The sequence below is a fragment of the Canariomyces notabilis genome, assembly GCF_033297395.1.
Source record: "Canariomyces notabilis strain CBS 508.74 unplaced genomic scaffold N656scaffold_2, whole genome shotgun sequence".
Taxonomy (NCBI): domain Eukaryota; kingdom Fungi; phylum Ascomycota; class Sordariomycetes; order Sordariales; family Chaetomiaceae; genus Canariomyces; species Canariomyces notabilis.
The window spans coordinates 188,735-206,914 of record NW_027041824.1 but is presented as its reverse complement, the minus strand read 5'-3'; the positions used below and the strand labels follow the sequence as shown (position 1 = coordinate 206,914).

The following is an 18,180-nucleotide window of genomic DNA, read 5'->3' as shown; positions in this document are numbered from 1 at the left end:
GTTCCAGATTCATGTTCACGGCCTCCCCACAATAGCGACATCTTCTTGTCTTCGTTGTTGTTCAAAGGGGGCGGTTTCTTGTCCTCAGAGCAACCAGTTTTGGACCCTTTTGAGCGGATAAGGAAGATTTATATGCAAAACCCAGTAACCGCCACCAATTTGTTTGTCTCTGCCGTGCTCCCTTCTCGACTGGGGATGACGACGACGATGAAGAGGAACACGAGGACGAGGACGAGGACGGCGTCGAGACAGAGAAGGCTCAGAAGTCCGAGAAAGAGCCGCGAGCCCGGTGCGACGCGGGCAAGACATGCCTCTGCAACAAGCCTGCCGAGGAACATCCGGATCATGTATGGTACGTACTGCGGACACAACTGGCCCGGTTGAACTGCACTCCAAGGTAGTAGCAGTTCCAAGAGGACTATATCGACTAACATGGTTTACAGGAAGCTGTCGGCTGCAGGAAAGCACAGATTCTTCGACCTGCGTGCCTATTGTGCGTTGCGAAACCCGGACTGCTTCCGCATGTACACGTCAATGACCACTCGATGTACGGCGTCCTCGAGGTCATTCAGATTCTCATCCTCGATTTCGACGAGGCAGCAGGCGACTACAAAGAGCAATGGGCCGTCTGTGAGGCGCTTGCCTTCTTCCTCCAGGACGAGGGAATGGAACTGACGCAGTATGTCCAACTCCCACTGCTTCCCCCGTCTCTTGTGTCTCTCACTCTCCTACTAATCAGGTACTGGCAAATAGGATTGAGGACGGCGACCTCGCTGATGCGACCTTCTTGTTCTGCGGTCGTATGTTCATGTCCATGCCGGCTACTTTGGAGCGCGAGCACCTCTTAAAGAAGGACTCGGAAATTAAGAACCTGGGCCAGATCATGTCCCTATTCAAGGACATAGCGATCGCACTAAGGAATTACGGTATTCTGGAAGACAGCAACAAGGAAGCGTTGGGTCCCGTCTCCGACAAGAAGTCTTGGATTCCCCACGCCTATGAGAACCAGATCTACGCCTATGCTCTCAAGTATGGAATCGAGCTGGTTCCAGTAGGGAAGGGGTCCAGGGCCACCAGCGAGCTCAAAGGAGACAGCGATCTCCCCGTTCCGGAGTCCAACACTGGAGGAAAAGCTGACCCGTTCAACTGAGCATCGGCCCTGAGGAAGTACAAGAGTAAACGTGGAGGAACTTCGAGCTGGTTCGCGCAGATGTTCACCAAGAGAACTTCGAAGACCCCCATTGGGGGCGACCTCTTGGACATCACCACCTGGAGCAGCAGCGAGCGCAAGGCCAAGAACTTCAACAAAAAGGACCCCCTTGGCAAGAAGGAGCTCGATGCCCTCAAGCAGGGCATGGTCATGTCGTGGGAATAAGTAGAAGTGCCGCCCCGTGGACGTTCGTTGGGTTGTTGTTTGATTGGCGTGCTCTTTGTGCTGTCTATGGTGTGCGTTTGGCACGGGGCCAAATTTGTTCCTTGATTTATAGATTGGATTGGTTCCAAGTAAACCTGCAAAGGTCGGTAAACAGAGATTCCCTAGCAGTACTCACCTTACCTACCTTACCTAGGGGAGTACTGGCGCTTCACCTATGTACTGTACAAAAATGGAACATGTCGCAACCCGCTTACGGTAAACTCACTAACCCAAGGTACCTACACTTTTGCTAAACGGTATAGCGACAAGCTCAAGCATTGGTAGGTCCTTGACTTGGGTGATACTATCAGCGCGTGAACTAAAACGCAAGGCGCTCAGGGGGTGAGTGGATTGGGGAAGATCATTCCCATCCCAGAGGACCCGGACTAGGTAAGGACCGTAAGGTCGGGAGTGGCCATCAACGCTGTCCGTCAAGTCAACAGCAGTAGGTACCTACGGTACGTTACATAGGGCTCCGGCTAGCTATGAACTTGAAGCGTCCAAAGATAAGAAATATACCAGACCCAGCAAGTGTGTACAGATGCCTAGGCTGTCACGTTATCACAGAGGGCCCCTAATACTGGCCCGATATAGCCCTTGTCTATCAAGAGAGCCTCGTGTGGTTAAGTTCTGATGAATTATAGGGGGTTATACAGCTGGTGTAGCCATGTCCAACGAGATTCGCAGGACAACTTACCTAACCGCTGCCAATTAGGCACCTAGACTGGTGGAGCGATGACCCCAGAGCGAGCAAGGAGCGAAACAAAGCCCAACAAAGCCCAACAGAGCCCACCCCGCCCAAATGCTCTTCCTGACCTCACTATTCTATCATTTGTTCAAGTCAGGTATGTCGCAAACCAGCCCAGACATCATTCCTCGCCGTACATTCGACAAATGCCAGAAAACTGGAAGCATCGCGACTCGATAATCGTACCCTTACCCAAGGTAGTAATGTTTCGAGCACTTCGAGAAGTCGGTCGCGCAGTCCGCAACACAGTTGCAGAAGGAATACATCAGTACGAGCAGCAGCAGCAGCAGCACCAGCGTCAACAATACAACACCTTTCCACAGGGAGGCTACTACAATAATACAACCCTTGTTCCATACCGTGGGCAAATCCCCCAACCTCCCCCGTCGTCATGGCCGCTCCTTATTGAACCCGACAAGACTACGCCAACCTTCCTGTTCTCCCGTTTGCTTGACGCCATCTTCGCCCTTGCGCAATCTGCCGACACCAATACGGCATCCCAGGAGCTCCTAACCCCCACCCGCCTAGCCGCAGTCTATGACGAACTCGGTTACCCACCGGAGGACAACTTAGCCTTTCTCCTCTTCCGCGACGCGTAGAACACGGGAGACATGGCAAGACTCAACGAGGGAATCCAAATGGCCTGGCGAATCTTCGGACTGGAGTATACCACCACGACGCAAAACACGCCCGGCTTGACGAGGAAGGGATTCCGGGACCTGATGGTGCGCAACGCCATAATGTACCCGCCCGGTCAAGCTCGCGCGTACGACATGCTGCTGGCCAAGCACAGGGCCCGGCTTGTTGCGCTCGGGGCGATGCTTCCGGCCGGGGAGATCGCAATGGAGTGCTTCATGCCTGCTGGGATCCCCGCGACGGGGGACGGGGAGACACAGAGGGTTTATAGGGAGCAGCAGGCGAACTGGGTGTGGGAGTATAAAGCGCGGTTTACGATCGCTCATATGGGGTGTTTGGCAGGAGGGGCCAGGGAGCCCGCCGGAGGTTGGGGGTTGGCTATGCAACTGGAGAATTTCAAGCATAACATGACTATGGATGCCCTGGGCCCGGGTTATAGAGAGCCTAATGGATCGGTGGGTATACCATTCACTATACGGGTGGACTAAGTTGGTAGCCTTCGTTGCAGCAGATATGAGAGCTGCAAGGCTACGTCTTTTGACATAGGTGTGTGTTAAATAACTTCAATGTAACCTGCATCATGCAGGCAAAGGGAATAGGTACCTACAGTAGTCACGGCATAACCGCAGTGAAATTTCTCATTTCAACACTACTATTAATATCTTCTTTGCCAAGATATGTCCACGTTCAATGTACAATTCAGACTTAACGGACTGATTTCCCTCTTCTTCCTGTTACAAGTACTAGACATTACTCCTTGGCATCTTTAGCGGCCGCCCATTCCTTTTCCGCCTCCCCATACCGATCCCAAAACTCCTCCTCCCACTCGGAGGCGTCGCCTTGCGCAGTGGAAAGCTCACCCGCTAGGTGCACAACAGCCGTGTTGTTGGGATCAACCTTTTCTGGCTTCGGTTCGCGTTCGTCGATTTCCTTCCTCAATGCCGAGGATTTTCCCCTGCCAGCTCGGAACACGGCGCCTTTTACGCTGTATATCTCCTTGAGCCGTAGCCGCAGTTGAGCCGGCTCTGGGGGTTGCTTGTGCCTTTCACCAGAGCCGACGTGGAGGTACTCGGGATCAATGAGTTGGTATTGAGCCGCCCAGATGGCGGTGCCTGGGAATGTTTGCTTCCTGTACTGACCCCGACCAACATTGACCGTCATGCCCATGCCAAGGGGGACGCCTAGGAGGGCCAGGATTTCAGACGCAACACCGACCTCGCCAGATTTATTACTTGTTTCCCAAGTGAAACTCGTGCAGTCGTCAAATTCGTATACCCCGGTGAGCATCCAGATCTTTGGCCGCCATAGTACTGGTGCCAACTTCCTGATGATATATTCGTGTGTCGATACAGACAGCCACTTCCGTACCGTTTCCCTCGTGGACTCAGCTGCCAGGACCTGGTGGAAGAGAAAATCTTCGGGCCTTTTACATTAGTTACAGGATTAGTAGTGGGAATTATGGGATCCTGTACTACTCGACAGGTACCTATCCATACTAGACAGCGAAAGAAAGTTAAAAGTGCTGGACTCACTTCTTCAGCGTGATTCATCTGCAAGTCTTAGATGCTTCGGCATGTCCATTACCGTTCCCCCGAGATATCCCAACGTTAGCGAAGTCAATCGCCGTCCCCGAAACCCCAAAATCTAGTATGGAGTCCGTGGAGTAACAGAAAGGAGATCTTGGTTGAACGTTCACCCATTTGTTGAGATCGGCCTCTCTGGAATCGTAGGTTGTTTTGTAAGTGACGTTAACCGAATAGGGTTGGGGGTCATGGAGTTTGCTCACCCGAGTGGCTCCATGGGACACTTGCGTCCTCTCGTTGGTTTGGCATACGTACCGAACACTAAATGACCGAGGTAGAGCTCTTGCGGCTGGTATCCATCCCTATAGAGGAAGAAGGTAAGCTCGTCCCTGCTAGGCATATTCTTCTGGGATTTGCCTGGGTTTGTTTATGGCTAGACGCGGCGGTTGCGGTGGTTGTTTTGTTTTGAAAATGCATGGTTCGAAATTGCGAGGAGGAGCAAAGCGGTGAATGTATCAAAGCTGGATGATGGCGGTGGCGCCTGCCGTGAATCAGAGAAACGTCATGATGTCGAAAGAATCGTTCCCGTAGGTATAGCAGCTAACACTGCTTTCGGCGCTTTGTAACACGTATATGTCGGATTGCGGATGTTAATTACATGTCTCTGACGATGTGGCCTACCTCTGTTGCAAACTTGCAACCATGGCCCGTGGGGACCAGCTGGAGCTGACGCCCAAGTTCAAATAAGAGGCAGTTGCAAGGTCCGAGACATTGCACTGCGCAAAGGGTCGCTACGACAAGTCTCAGTCACTACAATTATGTGGGCTGATGACATGGGACTCGGCGGTGGATGCAAGTCTCGTGAATACCCCTGCGCAGTCTAAGCAAGCACTCAATAATGGACTATGCAACACTATCCCGGCTGTTGGGTGGAGTGATATTCTCCGACGAGTACCGCGGAGACCTGGGGGATATCGAGTCTCGTTGTATCGAAGAAGAAACCCGTCTCATGGAGTCAGCTTCCGCGGAGGATAGGCAGGCCGCTACATTGCTCAAGGCAGCCCGTTTCATCTTCGTTGGAAATCTGCGGAAGGCCCATGCAAATCTTGAGCGACTTCTAGATGAAGGCAGCCTGGATCCACGGTTCAAAGCTCGTTGTTACGCTTACCGGTTTTACCTAGACTGCGTCAAGCGGCTGCCTCTTGTCCTTCGGTTTCGCCCTCATTCCGGGGACTCGGCATTCCTCCTCCTTGACTCTGAACTTCAACTTGTTGACCGCCTCAGGACTCTTGAAACTTCGAGACGGGATCTCACTGAGATGGAGTACCTAGAGTCCCTACTCCTCGGGCGCACTCTAGCACTCGACACCGCCCGCCAGGTGGCATTCTCGGTACACCCTCAACACCCTCCCAGCATTGTCCAGGATACTGCACCACTGGATCCGAGAACTCTCCTCGGCGATATCAGTAGCCTGCCCGTTATTCTCCACCTGCCAACTACAAGGCTGTACCTCAATCGAATGGACCTTGAGCTGCGACTGGCAAGGGATTCGCACGAGTCCCAGAGCATGTTGGCGAAGCTCCTGCATGCCTACGAATCTGCCACAGATCTGGGTGGCATGGCAACTTGTCTCTTGATGAAAGCTGATGGAATCGTCTCGCGCCCTTTCACTAGTCCCTTGGCAATGGGCTTAATCTGCGAATTAAAGACCGAAGGCTGGTCCAATCTACCTGGGACGCGTCAGAGCATTCATTCCTTCTTCACGATGACAAACGAGCCCAGGACCTTTACGAGGAATCGGAATTCCTGTATGAAGCAGCCAACTGCCCTCGCGGTCAAGCTGCTGTTCTTCTCCGTCGAGGCTGTATCCAATATGCGGTGGCCATTTCCACTTCGGGCTCACGGACGCGCACATCGGACTCGGACAGTCGTATAAAAGCTTTTCAGGAAGCGAGCTGCTGTTCCGTAAGGGCAGCCGAGCTTTTCAACGGTGATATTGTGAGCAGTCTGCTGGTCCGATGCCACCAGATTCTCTTGGCTATCAGCTCGCGAGATAGCGGTGAGCTTGGGGACAACGTCATGGAACAAGAGCGGGACTTTGTCAGCGCATCTCGGGACCTAGGGTGCGATGCTTATGACACAAGCAATAGCGGGGCGGCGCACTTCATGGGAGTCTTGATGCTACGATTTGGGCGTTGGAGATTCGTTGCGGACAAAGACGTCCGGACTGCCCTCGCTTGCTGCGCCTCGGCTCGGGCATTGTTCGCAGGGGCAAGGGAGTCATTCTTGGAGCTCCAAGCACTTCTCGCCCATGCCAGTCTTTTGCACGAGTTGGGAAAGATGGTACGGGCGGAGATGAAAATAAATGAAGGTCGAGGGCCCGAGGGGCTTCTGGCTAGCGTTCTTGGTCGCATCGCCAACACGTGCGACAGCTCAGACAAGACCAACGCACAGCGAGCTATGAGATTCAACACGATCAAAGGTTTTGACCTGATTGCCACTCGCATCTACCAGGCGACGGGAAACTATACCATGCTCAATGGGTGGGTGCACGAAAGAGACCGACTTGCGCCACTAGGAACCGGGACGGCTCAGCAGGAGATTGAAGACCTATTCCATGGCTTTGCTTCACTGGCGCTCGGGTCACCCAACCACGACCCAGCGCCGCCAGGCGAGACAAACATAGTCAACGAAATCGTGTCGCCATTACTCTCGCAAGATCAACTGGTGGCGGAGTACAACCGCACAATGAACAGGGTATACGCCGCCTTGGATGATGCTGATGTAGCGGAATGGCAACGCCTTTTACGCGAATATGTGCGGCAACTTGAACACAGTACTACTGCTCTGCCGAGGGCGCCTCGCGACCAAATTGCGGTATACAAACTGATCGCCTTATCCCTGCTCGGCGACCCAGACGAAGCAAGGGCAACTTTGCCCACTGCCTTGCCCTGGCAGTTCACCAGGCCAACGGATAATGTTTCATATGACGTGCTGGAGGGGTTCATGGTGGCACACGCGCCGCCACACATGGCTCCCTGGATGCGCCACCAGCAGGTGGCCGCTGCGGACCGAGCAATATCCTATTGCATTCTCGCTCGGGACTGGGTTCGTGGCGCCGAGGTGATGTCCAGGGTAGTCGCTGCTCTGCCGGAGTTCAACGACCCACACTCTGTCGCGCTCGGGTCCAACACCTGCCAAACCCTAACCTTTATTGCTTTGATATATGAGCACAATGAACAGCCTTTGAGAGCTCTGAAATTGTACCTCTGTGCCCTTTCGCAGTTGGAGAGACTGGCCACTGCCGCAGATGCCGAGGTCCGTCGCGGGTGTCACTCCTCTATTCATAGCGGAGAGTTATTTGCTGGGCTAACAAGAGTCTGCCTTGCCCTGGAAAGGGACCGAGGATCAGGTTGTTTGGGATTGCCAGCTATCAACCTTCCGCAGCACCACGGATTGCCCGGTCCGTCGTGGACAGACCAGGCCCTTACCTTTGTTGAACGCGGAAGGGCTAGGGCACTGCTAGACTTTCTCGTGACGAAGGAGAACCTAGATCCTAGAAATGTCACGGAGTGGGCGGCTTATGCACAGCGGACATATCGGGACCATATTCTCACTGGCGGAATCGGTGACGGTATGGCATACGATGAAGTTGCTGCGAGGCTCAGCCAGCGCGGAAGCAGAGTTGAAATCAGGAGCGACGACGATGTTCGTACCGCCCTGTCAAGATTGGAGGCCGAGGAGCTTGCATCAAGCTTCATGTTCAATCTTGCCAAGCCTGCACCGAGTGCCGAAGCTTTATTCAAGAGCATCGCCGAGGACACCGTTGTGTTCGAGATAAGCTCAAGCAGGCAGGGCCTCACTGTGCTCGCTGTTACGCGAGAAGGCATCATTGCAAGTTACCAGAGTGACCCGACTGACATCCAACTCCGGTCCCTCGTTCTGAATTACACCAAAATTGTGCGGGAGAGCGTCGGGGACGCAGAGGACGAGGAGGCTTTGCAACATATTGCTGAAACCATATCCAAGGAGATATTGGAGCCGCTCGGACACACATTGCGCAACAACGAGGCTGCTGTCTTCGCCCCTTCACACACCATGCAACTCTTCCCCTGCGCCGCTCTGCTTCTTAATGGGACATCCCTGTTCCTCCACAAGGTTGTCTACGTTATCCCGAGCCTGTCGGTCCTCTCCCACCTTATCGATCGGCGCACAAGGAGGGCTGCTCCTACGACGGCCACACGGAGCACGGCCGCCATCCTGGCTAGCTCTACGGCCGCAGGCGCAAGGATGAGCGCAACGGAGCTAGTGAACGACGAAAGCGGGGAGGCGATCCCGATGATCGGGCCCGAGGCGGCAATGGTCGCGGACGCACTCGACACGAGCCCAGTGGACCTAGCAGCATGCAGCAATGACGAGCTACGGTCCATCCTAGGATCGTCTGATAATGTGCATCTTGCTACGCACGGAACCGCCGTCTTCGAATCTCCGTGGCAGTCCTATCTCGACACCCAACCCCCGTACTTTCGGGTACTGGATCTGGCCGCCTTGACGGACTGCGCCGCCCGCCTTGTAGTATTTTCATGCTGCTGGAGCGGAGCCGGTAGTGCAAACCCCGGCAACGACATCATTGGCTTCGCGCACGCGACGTTGGTATCCGGCACCCAGGCATATATAGGTGGCCTCTGGAGAACTGAAGAAATGGCCTCGATGCTCCTAATGGTGCTTTTCTACCGCGAGATTGCTTTGCGGCGACAACAGAAGCAGAACGTGCGTTTTGCCGAGGTGTGGAGGAGCGCCCAGATAGCGCTCTATCATGCGGACAAGGAGTTTGTTCGAACACTTCTGGTTGAGGCCAAGAACATCTGGAGCGACATGCTACAACATGGGGAGACGAAGCATACCTTGGAGCAGTTTAAGCACTCGGAAATGCCTCGACGCCTATTTGCGAGAATACAGTAAAAAGTTTTACGGATGCTCCTGTTCGTTTCAAACACCCGGTTATGTGGGCTCCATATGCTCTAGTTGGAAATGGAGATGTGGTCTTGGACTAAGAGTGCATATTTGGGGCCTGGGGGGTGGGGTGGGGGCGGAAGGGGGGTTAATTCAAGGCCGTCTTCAGTTGAATCTATTGACTGGCGTTCTGTTTATTGTTGGGAATCTATGGTTCCATTTCTCTACTAAGAGGAGGAGATACTGCCAGGGAGACTCAGGAAGGCAAGCTTGCCCTACTTAGGCGTTGCATACCTTGTGGTTGAGGGTGTTTGCTCCCAGTGGCTGGGGCAAGGAGCTGCAGGAGGCTGTAAGGGCTCTAAGGAGTTTTAGCTCAAAGCCGCTCCACCAACATATATACATTGCTAATATTCTTCCTTGAATAGGTTACTAGGTACCTCATCTAAATCACAGACTCAAGTCTTGTAACCTATTACAATGCAAATAGAAATTTAAGAATGGTGTATATAACGGAGACTAACACGATCGTGGGAGCAGACGTGAATTATAAGGTGTAGTAAGAAGTTGTGATATTCAATACAACAGCTAGCTACACTTCAGGCTCTTAGTCACAGTGTACTGTTATAGCCAACTACTAGTAGTACATCTATTTCATAGGTAGGTACTTGCCTAGGCTCATACAACCTAGATTCAGAGACATATAGCAAAGCGCCTACTTAGTAAACTTCCTTGTCCGAATAACTAGGTACATTTTCTGACCATTGTACCTGAACCCTTTCGCCATCCGGGTCAACCTCTGTACAGCCGCGGACATCGGCGGTGAAAGCCCGATGAGCGAGACAGGGCATAATTTAACCTGGGACACTATCGGGAACTGGAGAGTCTAGGAAACCGATTGGCGGTTGGGCTAACGCGATCCTTCCCCAAAAGCCGGCAATGACTCGAGGACGGCGGGAATAAAGGATTCACGGGTTTAGTGTATGTCAGATGTCAGTTGTTTGGTACTAGCAGTGGTTTACCACCCTCGGGCCACCTATTTGTTGGTCGACCCATTTATTAGATCCCGCTTATCAGATCCGTCAGCCCCAACTCTATAGCAACGTTGCAAGGAAAACTATGGCGATCCTTTTTATCAGATGATCTGATAACGCAAGTCCATAGCATCTAAGCTCACGACCTGCCTTCTTCGGAGATGCATTCGCATCCTTTTGCTACCCTGTGGCCTTTCTCCTTCGCCTTGATCCTCCGTAACCCGTGTTTCTTACCTTATGCTCTTTGGACTCGTTTGGATTGTGCTGCTGCCTGCGGTGTGCAACTCGCCGAATTAAAACCCTGTACTAATGGCGCTATATCAGGAGAATTTTCGTCTCTTGCCTAGCACTATGCTTTAGACACAGCCTATAAGAGTGCTACTTGTCCGTTTGTTCATTCCCATTCGGTCTTCATTGAGCCCATCCCGACGGAGCCTGCTTCTTCTTCCTTCTCTAACAGCTCAAGCCGAGTTTGGCCTTGTCCATCGTCCCGAGTTTACATTCTAGAGTTTACTCCTAGCTGTGTATAAATTGCTAAAACAGCTCTTCTTGTTGCAAGCTGCTATCCGTTTACCCCAACGCCTCGATTCACTCCCATCGCAGTGTCTAGGTACATTTTGCAATGGCGCGGCCGAGACGATCGACATTGGGGGAAGAGGCTACAGCCCACAAAGCGGCGCCCGCCTCTGCGGACGTCCCTAGGTATGGCAGTCTCTCGCTTGTCTCAAATCTCTCTCAACGTCTCAGACTCCGCATCAGGCACTTACCATTGCGTTAAGGATGCTCGACGACAGTATTGGCCCTGCCGATACACTCCCCATTAGAATTCCGCATGCCCCCGCCAAAACAACCCCTTCATCGCCTGAGGGCAAAGCCCATACATTAGAGAAAGTGGGAAGCAGCAAACTCACGGTACAGAGATCCGGCCAAGTAGCCACAGAGGACGAAATCCGCGACTTTTTGCACGTTGTTGACAACATCCCCGCTCTTGTGTGGCTTGCTACGCTGGTCGGAGTGGCGGAAAGATTTACCTGGTATGGCAATACAGGGCCGCTGCGTACGTCCATACAAAAGAGTCTCTTGGTGTGGCTGTGGTCGTGCTGAATCAGTCATGTTGACTCCATTCGCGTCTTGTCTAGAGAACTATCTCCAGCATGCCCCTGACAGCGCCATCCGCGGTGCTCTCGGCCTTTCACAGGCGACCGCTTCCAACATTGTTAGCGCTGTCATCGCCGCCAGCTACTTTACCCCTGTCCCGGCTGCAGTGCTCGCGGATAGCTGGCTCGGTCGCTACTGGACACTGGTCTTGTGCTACTCGTAAGATTTGTTTTTACACACAACTGGAACTTATTCGCTACCCCGTTCATTTCCGGGCTTTGCTGAATCTCGGGTCCAGAATCGTTCTTGCAGGTTCCCTCATTCTGTTTGTTACCTCGCTACCGTCAATGATGGAGCGAGGCACCGCGGAGTGGGGAGTATACACGGCCATGGTTCTCCTGTCTCTTGGTTCAGGGGGAGTGAAGGCCGTTGTATCGCCCTTCATTGGTACGCTTCTCTTTCCCTCCTCGACTTGTCTTCTGTTGCATATTCCCTGACGGATAGCTCTGACCTAGCGGATCAATATGCGAAGAGGGACTCAACGATCAAAGTGCTCAAATCAGGAGAGCTCGCCGTCACTGACCGAGAAATAACCATCCAGTACATATACAATGCCTACAACTGGTGGGTATTTGACCCTGCTTCCTCTCAACACCAACATTGCTGATAGTTTTATCTGTTAGGCTTGTCAACATCGGTGGTTTGTCAGCCCTGGCCATAACACTATTGGAGCGGTATGTCTCTTTCTGGGCCGCCTACTTAGTACCCTTCTGCGGCATCTGCCTTGGTGCTGTTCCTCTTTTCTTATGGAGCAACAAGTTCGGTGTGTGTTCCCTCGCATGATATTGATGACGCTAGTACTTCTCCAGGCTAACACTCGGCGTATTAGTGAGAGAGCCTCCCGTTGGGACCACAATACCACATGCTACACAGGCTATGACCTATGCCGTCAAAGGGGGATTTCGCATGGATGCGGCGAAGCCGGAGTTTCAGCAACGAGAACGAGAGAAGACGGTGCCTTGGGATAACCGCTTCATTGACGAGCTCAAGAGTGGTCTCCATACTTGCCGCATTCTGTATGTGTCCCTCCATTAAAGGATTTCCACGTTGGGGTAACTGACCTATTTCAAAAGGCTCCTCTTTCCCATTCACTGGCTTTGCCTCAATCAAACCTTCAACAACCTGATCTCCCAGGCTGGTACCATGGTTGGCTCAGGCGTGCCAAATGACACCATCAAGTCCCTGGATCCCATCTCCATCATTATCTTCACTCCTCTCGTCCAGAGGCTCTTGTACCCGTACCTCACCCGTCGCCGCATTCGATTCCAGCCTATTGTCCGCATTACGGTGGGCTTCGCCCTCCTTGCCGTCTCGATGGCCGTCACAACCGGCGTACAGAAAGCCATCTACTCGGCAGGTCCTTGTTACAACCATCCCCTTGACTGCCCTGCCTCGAACGGTGGCCAAATCCCAGATCAAGTCAGCATGTTCCTGCAAGCTCCCATCTATGTTCTTGGCGGCATCGCCGAGATCTTCTGCTACGTTACGGGGCTCGAGTACTCGTACAACCAGGCCCCCAGGAGCATGCGGTCCATCGTGCAGGCGTACTGGCTCTCCATGGCCGGCTTTGGCTCGGTGCTGTCCATTGCTCTCACGCCACTTGCAAAGGATCCAGATTTTGTGGTTATGTATGTCGTCTTGACCGGTCTGATGGCGGCGACGACGGTCATTTTTTGGGTATTCTTCCGCCACAGCAACAACAAGGCTATGGACATGATCTAAATAGATGGACGTCAAGCGTAATAGGGTCAGAGTGTCCGCAACAATGATAGAGGGATGGCTTACACTGTACATACGGTACACCCGCCAATGGCTACCTTAGTTAACGAGATAAGGTAGCTAAGCTGCTAAGTCAGGTACCTACCTTATATACCTTGGACAGGACTTCATTGGTCTACATCCCCAAAGTGCGCCTTACTAAATAGGCCCTGCCGATGTTTGCTTGTCTTGTCTGCCTTATTTCCATGTGACCGAGAAGCGGCTACATCGAGAAACTCTAATCGATCGACGGCATGGAATTTGAAATCTTCCAGTTCTTGTCTTTTTTTACCCCGCAACTCTTCTGAGTCTTCTCATCCTGCATCTCCCGCACAAACCCGCAAACCAGCCCAAACAAAGATGGCACCGATCAACCCAGCCGAAGAAGACGCGATCGCGGCAAGCATTCTGCAGGAGCTGTCAGACACTTCATACGCATGCTCCTCGTTAACCCAGCTCAGGGGCGGAACCGCTAACTTTGTCTACCGTGGATTCCTGGCCCAGCCGTTACCCGGCGATGATGGGTTCACCGTCAAGAGCGTCATCATCAAGCACTCTACCGACTTCGTCGCCATTAATCGGGATTTCCCTCTCGATGTCACTCGCTGTGTAGCTATGCCTCTCCACCTGCCCTCGCTCACAGAACGCGGGCTAGACACTGACCCGATATCTTACCCTCGAACAGACATTCGAAGGATACATGCTCAATCCCCTCGCTGCCTTCTTGCCCCCTCCCACCGCAGACGCCGTGATCAAGACCCCGCGCCTCTACCACTTCAACCGCCAGACTAACACCCAGGTGATCCAAGACTTCCCGGGCACAGAAGACCTCAAGTCTATATTTTTCTTACCCGACGCCGCCGATTTCCTGCCTGGCCCCAGCCCCGTCACAATTGGTCATCGCTTGGGATTTTGGCTGAAGGCATTTCATGTGTGGGCTAGAGAGCAGCATCAGGGGAAACAGCACAAGGCGATAGGGGTGAACAACCCGATGCGGGACCTTAAGAGAATGATCACATATGATAGCGTTTTGGGGGTGATCGAGAACTATCCGGAGTTATTGGCCGGGCATAAGGAGGCATTGGAGACCATCCGGGATGCAATGGGAAAAGAGTTTGAGAAGCTGCCTGGAGAGGAGGATGGTGAGGACTGGGGAGTTATACATGGTGACTTCCGGTCAGGGAAGTGAGTCCTCCTCCGTGTTCTCGAGCTTCGTTAGTCCTGTGCATAGGTTGTTGAGTCGCTGACATTGATACACAGCGTCCTCCTCCAGAAGGAACCATGGAAAGCAACCGTTGAGGGAACTAACAAGCTCTTCATCATCGATTGGGAATTCAGCCAATACGGCCACCGAGCCTATGACCTCGGCCAAATGATCGGCGACCTGTATGAGCGCAAGGTCTTCAACGACATTGACATTGTGATACCCGTTATGCAGGGTTTCATTGATGGATACGGTGAGCTGAGCGACGACATGGCTTATCGGATTGCAATTCATGCTGGTGTCCAACTGATCACCTGGTACATTAGACGGCCCCGGACAGGTCCGTTGACAGTGCCCCTGGAGGATATCGTCGCAGGATTGAGGGTGGGAAGAGACATCATTCTGAAGGGATGGGAGAAGGATCGATTCTTTGAGGGAAGCATGCTAGCGTCTTTGTTTACTAAGTAAACCATAACAGGACAACCTCCTTTTATAAGGAAAGAGTCGCGGGTTATACGCATCTCATTGAGTAAGGTACCTAATCCTTACATCTATGGGTGTCCTGTCCAGGCCCGACGCGACGATAGCTCGCCTCTAGTCCGGGTTCATCACGGTGGTCTTCCGCCTCCCAACGACCAAGGCCAATAGCAAGCAGACGATCAAGTACACGGCTGTTGCTGCTGGAATTCTCATCCTTCGAGCGTCGGGTGGATAACACTGTACCCGGCGTATGAGAGGACTGGGAGAAGGCGGGCGCGAGTAGCCAGCAGACCGTTACATCGCACACTCTGCATGGCGACTGACCCCAACAAATCCTAACTTAGGGTGACCCAGTCACTACCAATCAACAGGACTCGCGAGACTACGTTCACTTCGACTTGAGAGTCGCTGGAGTCGCCGTATCATCCACCTCGATTGACTAGTCTATCCCCTTCAGCGGTCCAAATATCGTCTTGTCGATAGCCTCGCACTTGAACACTTCTCAGGCCCAGACCCATGCATCCCCTATTAGTTGACCTTCGCCTGACCCAATGTTTGGATGATTCTCGCCCCATCAAAGAGCCCGCCGCCAGGCGATCTGGCCCGGCAGAGCGACTTCCCACGCTCGATGACATTGTTGTCGCAGACCAAGTTGCTCTGTTGTACGCAGCTGAGGGCGCCGCCGCCTGGTAATGAATCGAAGCGTATTAGTTCTACTAGATACTGTCTCTTTCTCCAATTCTATGATCACTCACAGTTGTTACCGCCCGGAACGCAGCGTCCGGCCTGACCATTCGCGGCGGTGCATGCGTCCTGCTTCAGGCTCGTGTTGGGCACGCAGCAAGTTCCGCTCGGTACAGGCCGGTTGGCGTTTTGGCGGGCCATGACGGCGCGCTCGTCTTGGGGCAGGGCAGTGGCAAGGGCTGCAAGGCCGAGGACAATGGCGGTAAGAGACAGCTGCATTGTCGCGAGATGAAGGTTTGTTTATTTAAGGGAATGGGTCGGGTGGCTTTGAGAAAGTTGATGTGGAAAAGTTGGCCGGCCGGCGGTCTGAGGAAGAATCGAACTGCGAAGAGAATAGAAGATGGATGATCGAAAACCTGGAAGACTGGCTTTGGTTGAAGACGAGATGAACTCTGGTAACGGCGGGTTTACGTGCTTATATGATACCCGTGCATGTGGGCTCGACCTTTGTATCCACTAAAGGGGCTACTCTCACGATAGCGGGGCGCAAAACGCTACAGTTGGAGCCGAAACTTCAGGGAGAATCAGAGCCCTATACAACGTCGCATACAGACTGTTAGTTACTGGAGATTGCAAACCTATATCCCAAGAAGCATAGTACCTCATGGGTAACCGATACAACTACCTATTAGATTCGCTTCAGACAGGTGATTCGAATGATACCTATTGCATTCTGTTGCTCTGATATTCTTTAGTGAAAGTTGCTGCAATCCAGTGTTCTTGCCTACATCTCCAAGTCAAGCGACTGCGAATCGCTCTCGCAAGAACACTAGCTTACCCCAAGCATGGTGTTGAGACTTCGTCAAGCTTAGTCTGGAACACACCTTCCCTAATGCAGTCCCAGCAAGCGCTCGATGGAATGGTTTGGTCTCAGGACCGTCTCAACTTCCAAGACGAGCCGTCAAATTCGCGAACTGTGGATGCCAATCCCACTGACCCCTAGGAGATACAACGCTGCGTTTCAGTTCTCCCCTAGGCGATGGAGACAAGCCCTAGAACTAGGGATCAGTACACTGGATTGCATTTAACGTTACATCAACATGGCACTGAATCGAATCCCAAAAGTGATTGTGTTACATCTATAAAGCAACTATGTCACGGACCGCTTTAACGTCTCCTTATCCTAGAGGAATCTAAGCCTGAGGCCTGATAAGCTTGATGTACCGTCTTGCTGAAGATAGTAACTCTTGAAGTCTGGTATTTATTGATGAAACTTCTCTCACTGCAGCCGGATACGAAGGCACCGAATGACGAACGGTCTCGCCGCACTGATGTAGTTCAGCACCATAATTTTGTCCACCCATTCTCAACTCGGCATTTGGAGCGTTATGTCAATGCAGGTGTTTTACTTGACCGCACACCACCTGCTCTTGATATTGGGATCAATTAGCGACAGCCTTCGGACGTTAAGTGCTCGAATTGCAGAGGGATCAACAAACTTTTAGGTTGATTCAGGTAGACTGGTCGAAGAACTTGCCGCTAGACTTTCGATCCTCAACAGGCCGGCATTTAGAGCCCTTGACGCGTCGAGCCAGCCACTGACCAACAAGCTTCGAGTCTTAAACCTAGTATGATGTGATTGCGGACTTATGAAAAATATTTACCTCCCAACCCGGATTTGAGATCGTGGCTGTGATTCTTGATGCGTCATCTTGACTAGGTACTTCAGTAGCGCATTCATCTGGGTCGGTGATTCCCTAGGGCTGGCAGATGCTAAATCAGATCGACACAAGTGGATTCCCACTGTCCAGCCTCCATCATAGGGGTGGCGTCATCCGCCATCGGTCCATGTACATAGGCCTCGCCAACGAACGTGTAACAGTCCCTAGACCCCCTCAAGATGAACGGAAACGGAGCGCCCTAGGCAAAGCACAAGTAGTCGTCATGACGTGCGCCTGAAGGACAAATGCCCATATAGCCTTGCGGGGTGACGAAAAAGCACCAGCCTCCGTCAAATGTCCTTTCTATACCGAGAGACTCCAAGATGAGCCTGTAGGCAGCCTCGGTCTCTAGGGACGTTCCCTATATATGTCGAAGCTCATTTCCAGTCCCGAAGAATTCGGGATTCAACGCGGTGACGGTATACGTGAATGCGTCGTCAATGGTACCGCCTGCAACATATAGCTAGGGAAAGCCCTTAAAAGCGTTCATAACTTTGATGTCTCGGCCATATTTCCCTGACTGTTATGGGACAAACATTCCGGTGGAACGGATTGACGGCTCCGCTGTGCGGCCCCGTGGGCGCTCGGACCATTTGCGGTCGAACTGATTGCGACCGGGCGCCGGCAACCAGTTCGACCGCAAATGGCCAATTGGGCCGCCGGGCGGTTGCAGGTATAAATAAGAAAACCCATGCCGGCGGAGCCGAATCCGCCGCCCGTTTGTCACCGCAGCGCGTCGTTCGTCCAATGCAAGCAGTTCGGTGGTGTGATGCCCCGTTTGGCCGGATTTGGAGTTAGGTCAGTTTAGGGTTGCATTGCGATTTCCGTTTCGGGTTGGTCAGGAGCCATATACCAGGGTTAGGGGGGCCC

The 18,180-nt window shown here is 52.8% G+C and overlaps 8 protein-coding genes across 8 annotated transcripts in view; 6 read left to right on the top strand and 2 right to left on the bottom strand.

Annotated features, from left to right (window-relative positions):
• N656DRAFT_786541 (uncharacterized protein) overlaps window positions 1–1,375 on the top strand; it is a gene marked incomplete at both ends in the record, with an annotated part of 3,037 nt that extends 1,662 nt beyond the window's left edge. Inside the window, 4 exons of the mRNA XM_064816533.1 lie at window positions 146–352; window positions 461–679; window positions 754–1,140; window positions 1,225–1,375. Coding sequence (XP_064673621.1) covers window positions 146–352; window positions 461–679; window positions 754–1,140; window positions 1,225–1,375 — 964 coding nt within the window. The remainder of the gene's footprint in view (window positions 1–145; window positions 353–460; window positions 680–753; window positions 1,141–1,224) is intronic.
• An 841-nt stretch (window positions 1,376–2,216) lies between these two features.
• N656DRAFT_765081 (uncharacterized protein) lies at window positions 2,217–2,761 on the top strand (the record flags this gene model as incomplete). Its single annotated transcript, XM_064813373.1, has 2 exons — window positions 2,217–2,259; window positions 2,364–2,761. 2 exons carry the CDS (start codon window positions 2,217–2,219, stop codon window positions 2,759–2,761), a joined length of 441 nt encoding a protein of 146 aa, XP_064673620.1.
• Window positions 2,279–3,318, top strand: N656DRAFT_774240 (uncharacterized protein). The gene has a single exon (XM_064814229.1). The coding sequence runs from the start codon at window positions 2,774–2,776 to the stop codon at window positions 3,284–3,286; it is 513 nt and encodes a 170-aa protein (XP_064673619.1). The 5' UTR covers window positions 2,279–2,773; the 3' UTR covers window positions 3,287–3,318.
• A 190-nt stretch (window positions 3,319–3,508) lies between these two features.
• Window positions 3,509–4,721, bottom strand: N656DRAFT_825975 (uncharacterized protein; the record flags this gene model as incomplete). The annotated part of the gene is made up of 2 exons (XM_064818463.1): window positions 3,509–4,213; window positions 4,637–4,721. 2 exons carry the CDS (start codon window positions 4,719–4,721, stop codon window positions 3,549–3,551), a joined length of 750 nt encoding a protein of 249 aa, XP_064673618.1. The 3' UTR covers window positions 3,509–3,548.
• A 498-nt stretch (window positions 4,722–5,219) lies between these two features.
• Window positions 5,220–9,283, top strand: N656DRAFT_794387 (uncharacterized protein; the record flags this gene model as incomplete). Its single annotated transcript, XM_064817271.1, has 2 exons — window positions 5,220–5,934; window positions 6,030–9,283. The coding sequence occupies 2 exons, from the start codon at window positions 5,220–5,222 to the stop codon at window positions 9,281–9,283; spliced, it is 3,969 nt and encodes a 1,322-aa protein (XP_064673617.1).
• A 1,802-nt stretch (window positions 9,284–11,085) lies between these two features.
• On the top strand, window positions 11,086–13,185 carry N656DRAFT_701268 (oligopeptide transporter; the record flags this gene model as incomplete). Its single annotated transcript, XM_064810931.1, has 7 exons — window positions 11,086–11,362; window positions 11,445–11,622; window positions 11,702–11,850; window positions 11,919–12,027; window positions 12,087–12,226; window positions 12,293–12,479; window positions 12,537–13,185. 7 exons carry the CDS (start codon window positions 11,086–11,088, stop codon window positions 13,183–13,185), a joined length of 1,689 nt encoding a protein of 562 aa, XP_064673616.1.
• Window positions 13,186–13,559: 374 nt separating this feature from the next.
• N656DRAFT_723049 (uncharacterized protein) lies at window positions 13,560–15,214 on the top strand. The gene is made up of 3 exons (XM_064812510.1): window positions 13,560–13,830; window positions 13,907–14,406; window positions 14,482–15,214. The coding sequence occupies exons 1-3, from the start codon at window positions 13,582–13,584 to the stop codon at window positions 14,891–14,893; spliced, it is 1,161 nt and encodes a 386-aa protein (XP_064673615.1). The 5' UTR covers window positions 13,560–13,581; the 3' UTR covers window positions 14,894–15,214.
• A 68-nt stretch (window positions 15,215–15,282) lies between these two features.
• On the bottom strand, window positions 15,283–16,051 carry N656DRAFT_723047 (uncharacterized protein). The gene is made up of 2 exons (XM_064812509.1): window positions 15,661–16,051; window positions 15,283–15,591 (listed from the first exon to the last, which is right to left on the bottom strand). Exons 1-2 carry the CDS (start codon window positions 15,866–15,868, stop codon window positions 15,434–15,436), a joined length of 366 nt encoding a protein of 121 aa, XP_064673614.1. The 5' UTR covers window positions 15,869–16,051; the 3' UTR covers window positions 15,283–15,433.
• Window positions 16,052–18,180: the final 2,129 nt, after the last annotated feature.

Bases quoted from the DNA above. Each gene is read 5' to 3' on its own strand.
- N656DRAFT_774240 (XM_064814229.1), top strand. From the start codon at position 2,774: ATGGCAAGACTCAACGAGGGAATCCAAATGGCCTGGCGAATCTTCGGA.
- N656DRAFT_723049 (XM_064812510.1), top strand. From the start codon at position 13,582: ATGGCACCGATCAACCCAGCCGAAGAAGACGCGATCGCGGCAAGCATT. The intron at 13,831-13,906 runs GTAGCTATGCCT...ACCCTCGAACAG, and splicing joins CTCTCGATGTCACTCGCTGT to ACATTCGAAGGATACATGCT. The intron at 14,407-14,481 runs GTGAGTCCTCCT...ATTGATACACAG, and splicing joins GGTGACTTCCGGTCAGGGAA to CGTCCTCCTCCAGAAGGAAC.
- N656DRAFT_723047 (XM_064812509.1), bottom strand. From the start codon at position 15,868: ATGCAGCTGTCTCTTACCGCCATTGTCCTCGGCCTTGCAGCCCTTGCC. The intron at 15,592-15,660 runs GTGAGTGATCAT...ATTCATTACCAG, and splicing joins CGTTCCGGGCGGTAACAACT to GCGGCGGCGCCCTCAGCTGC.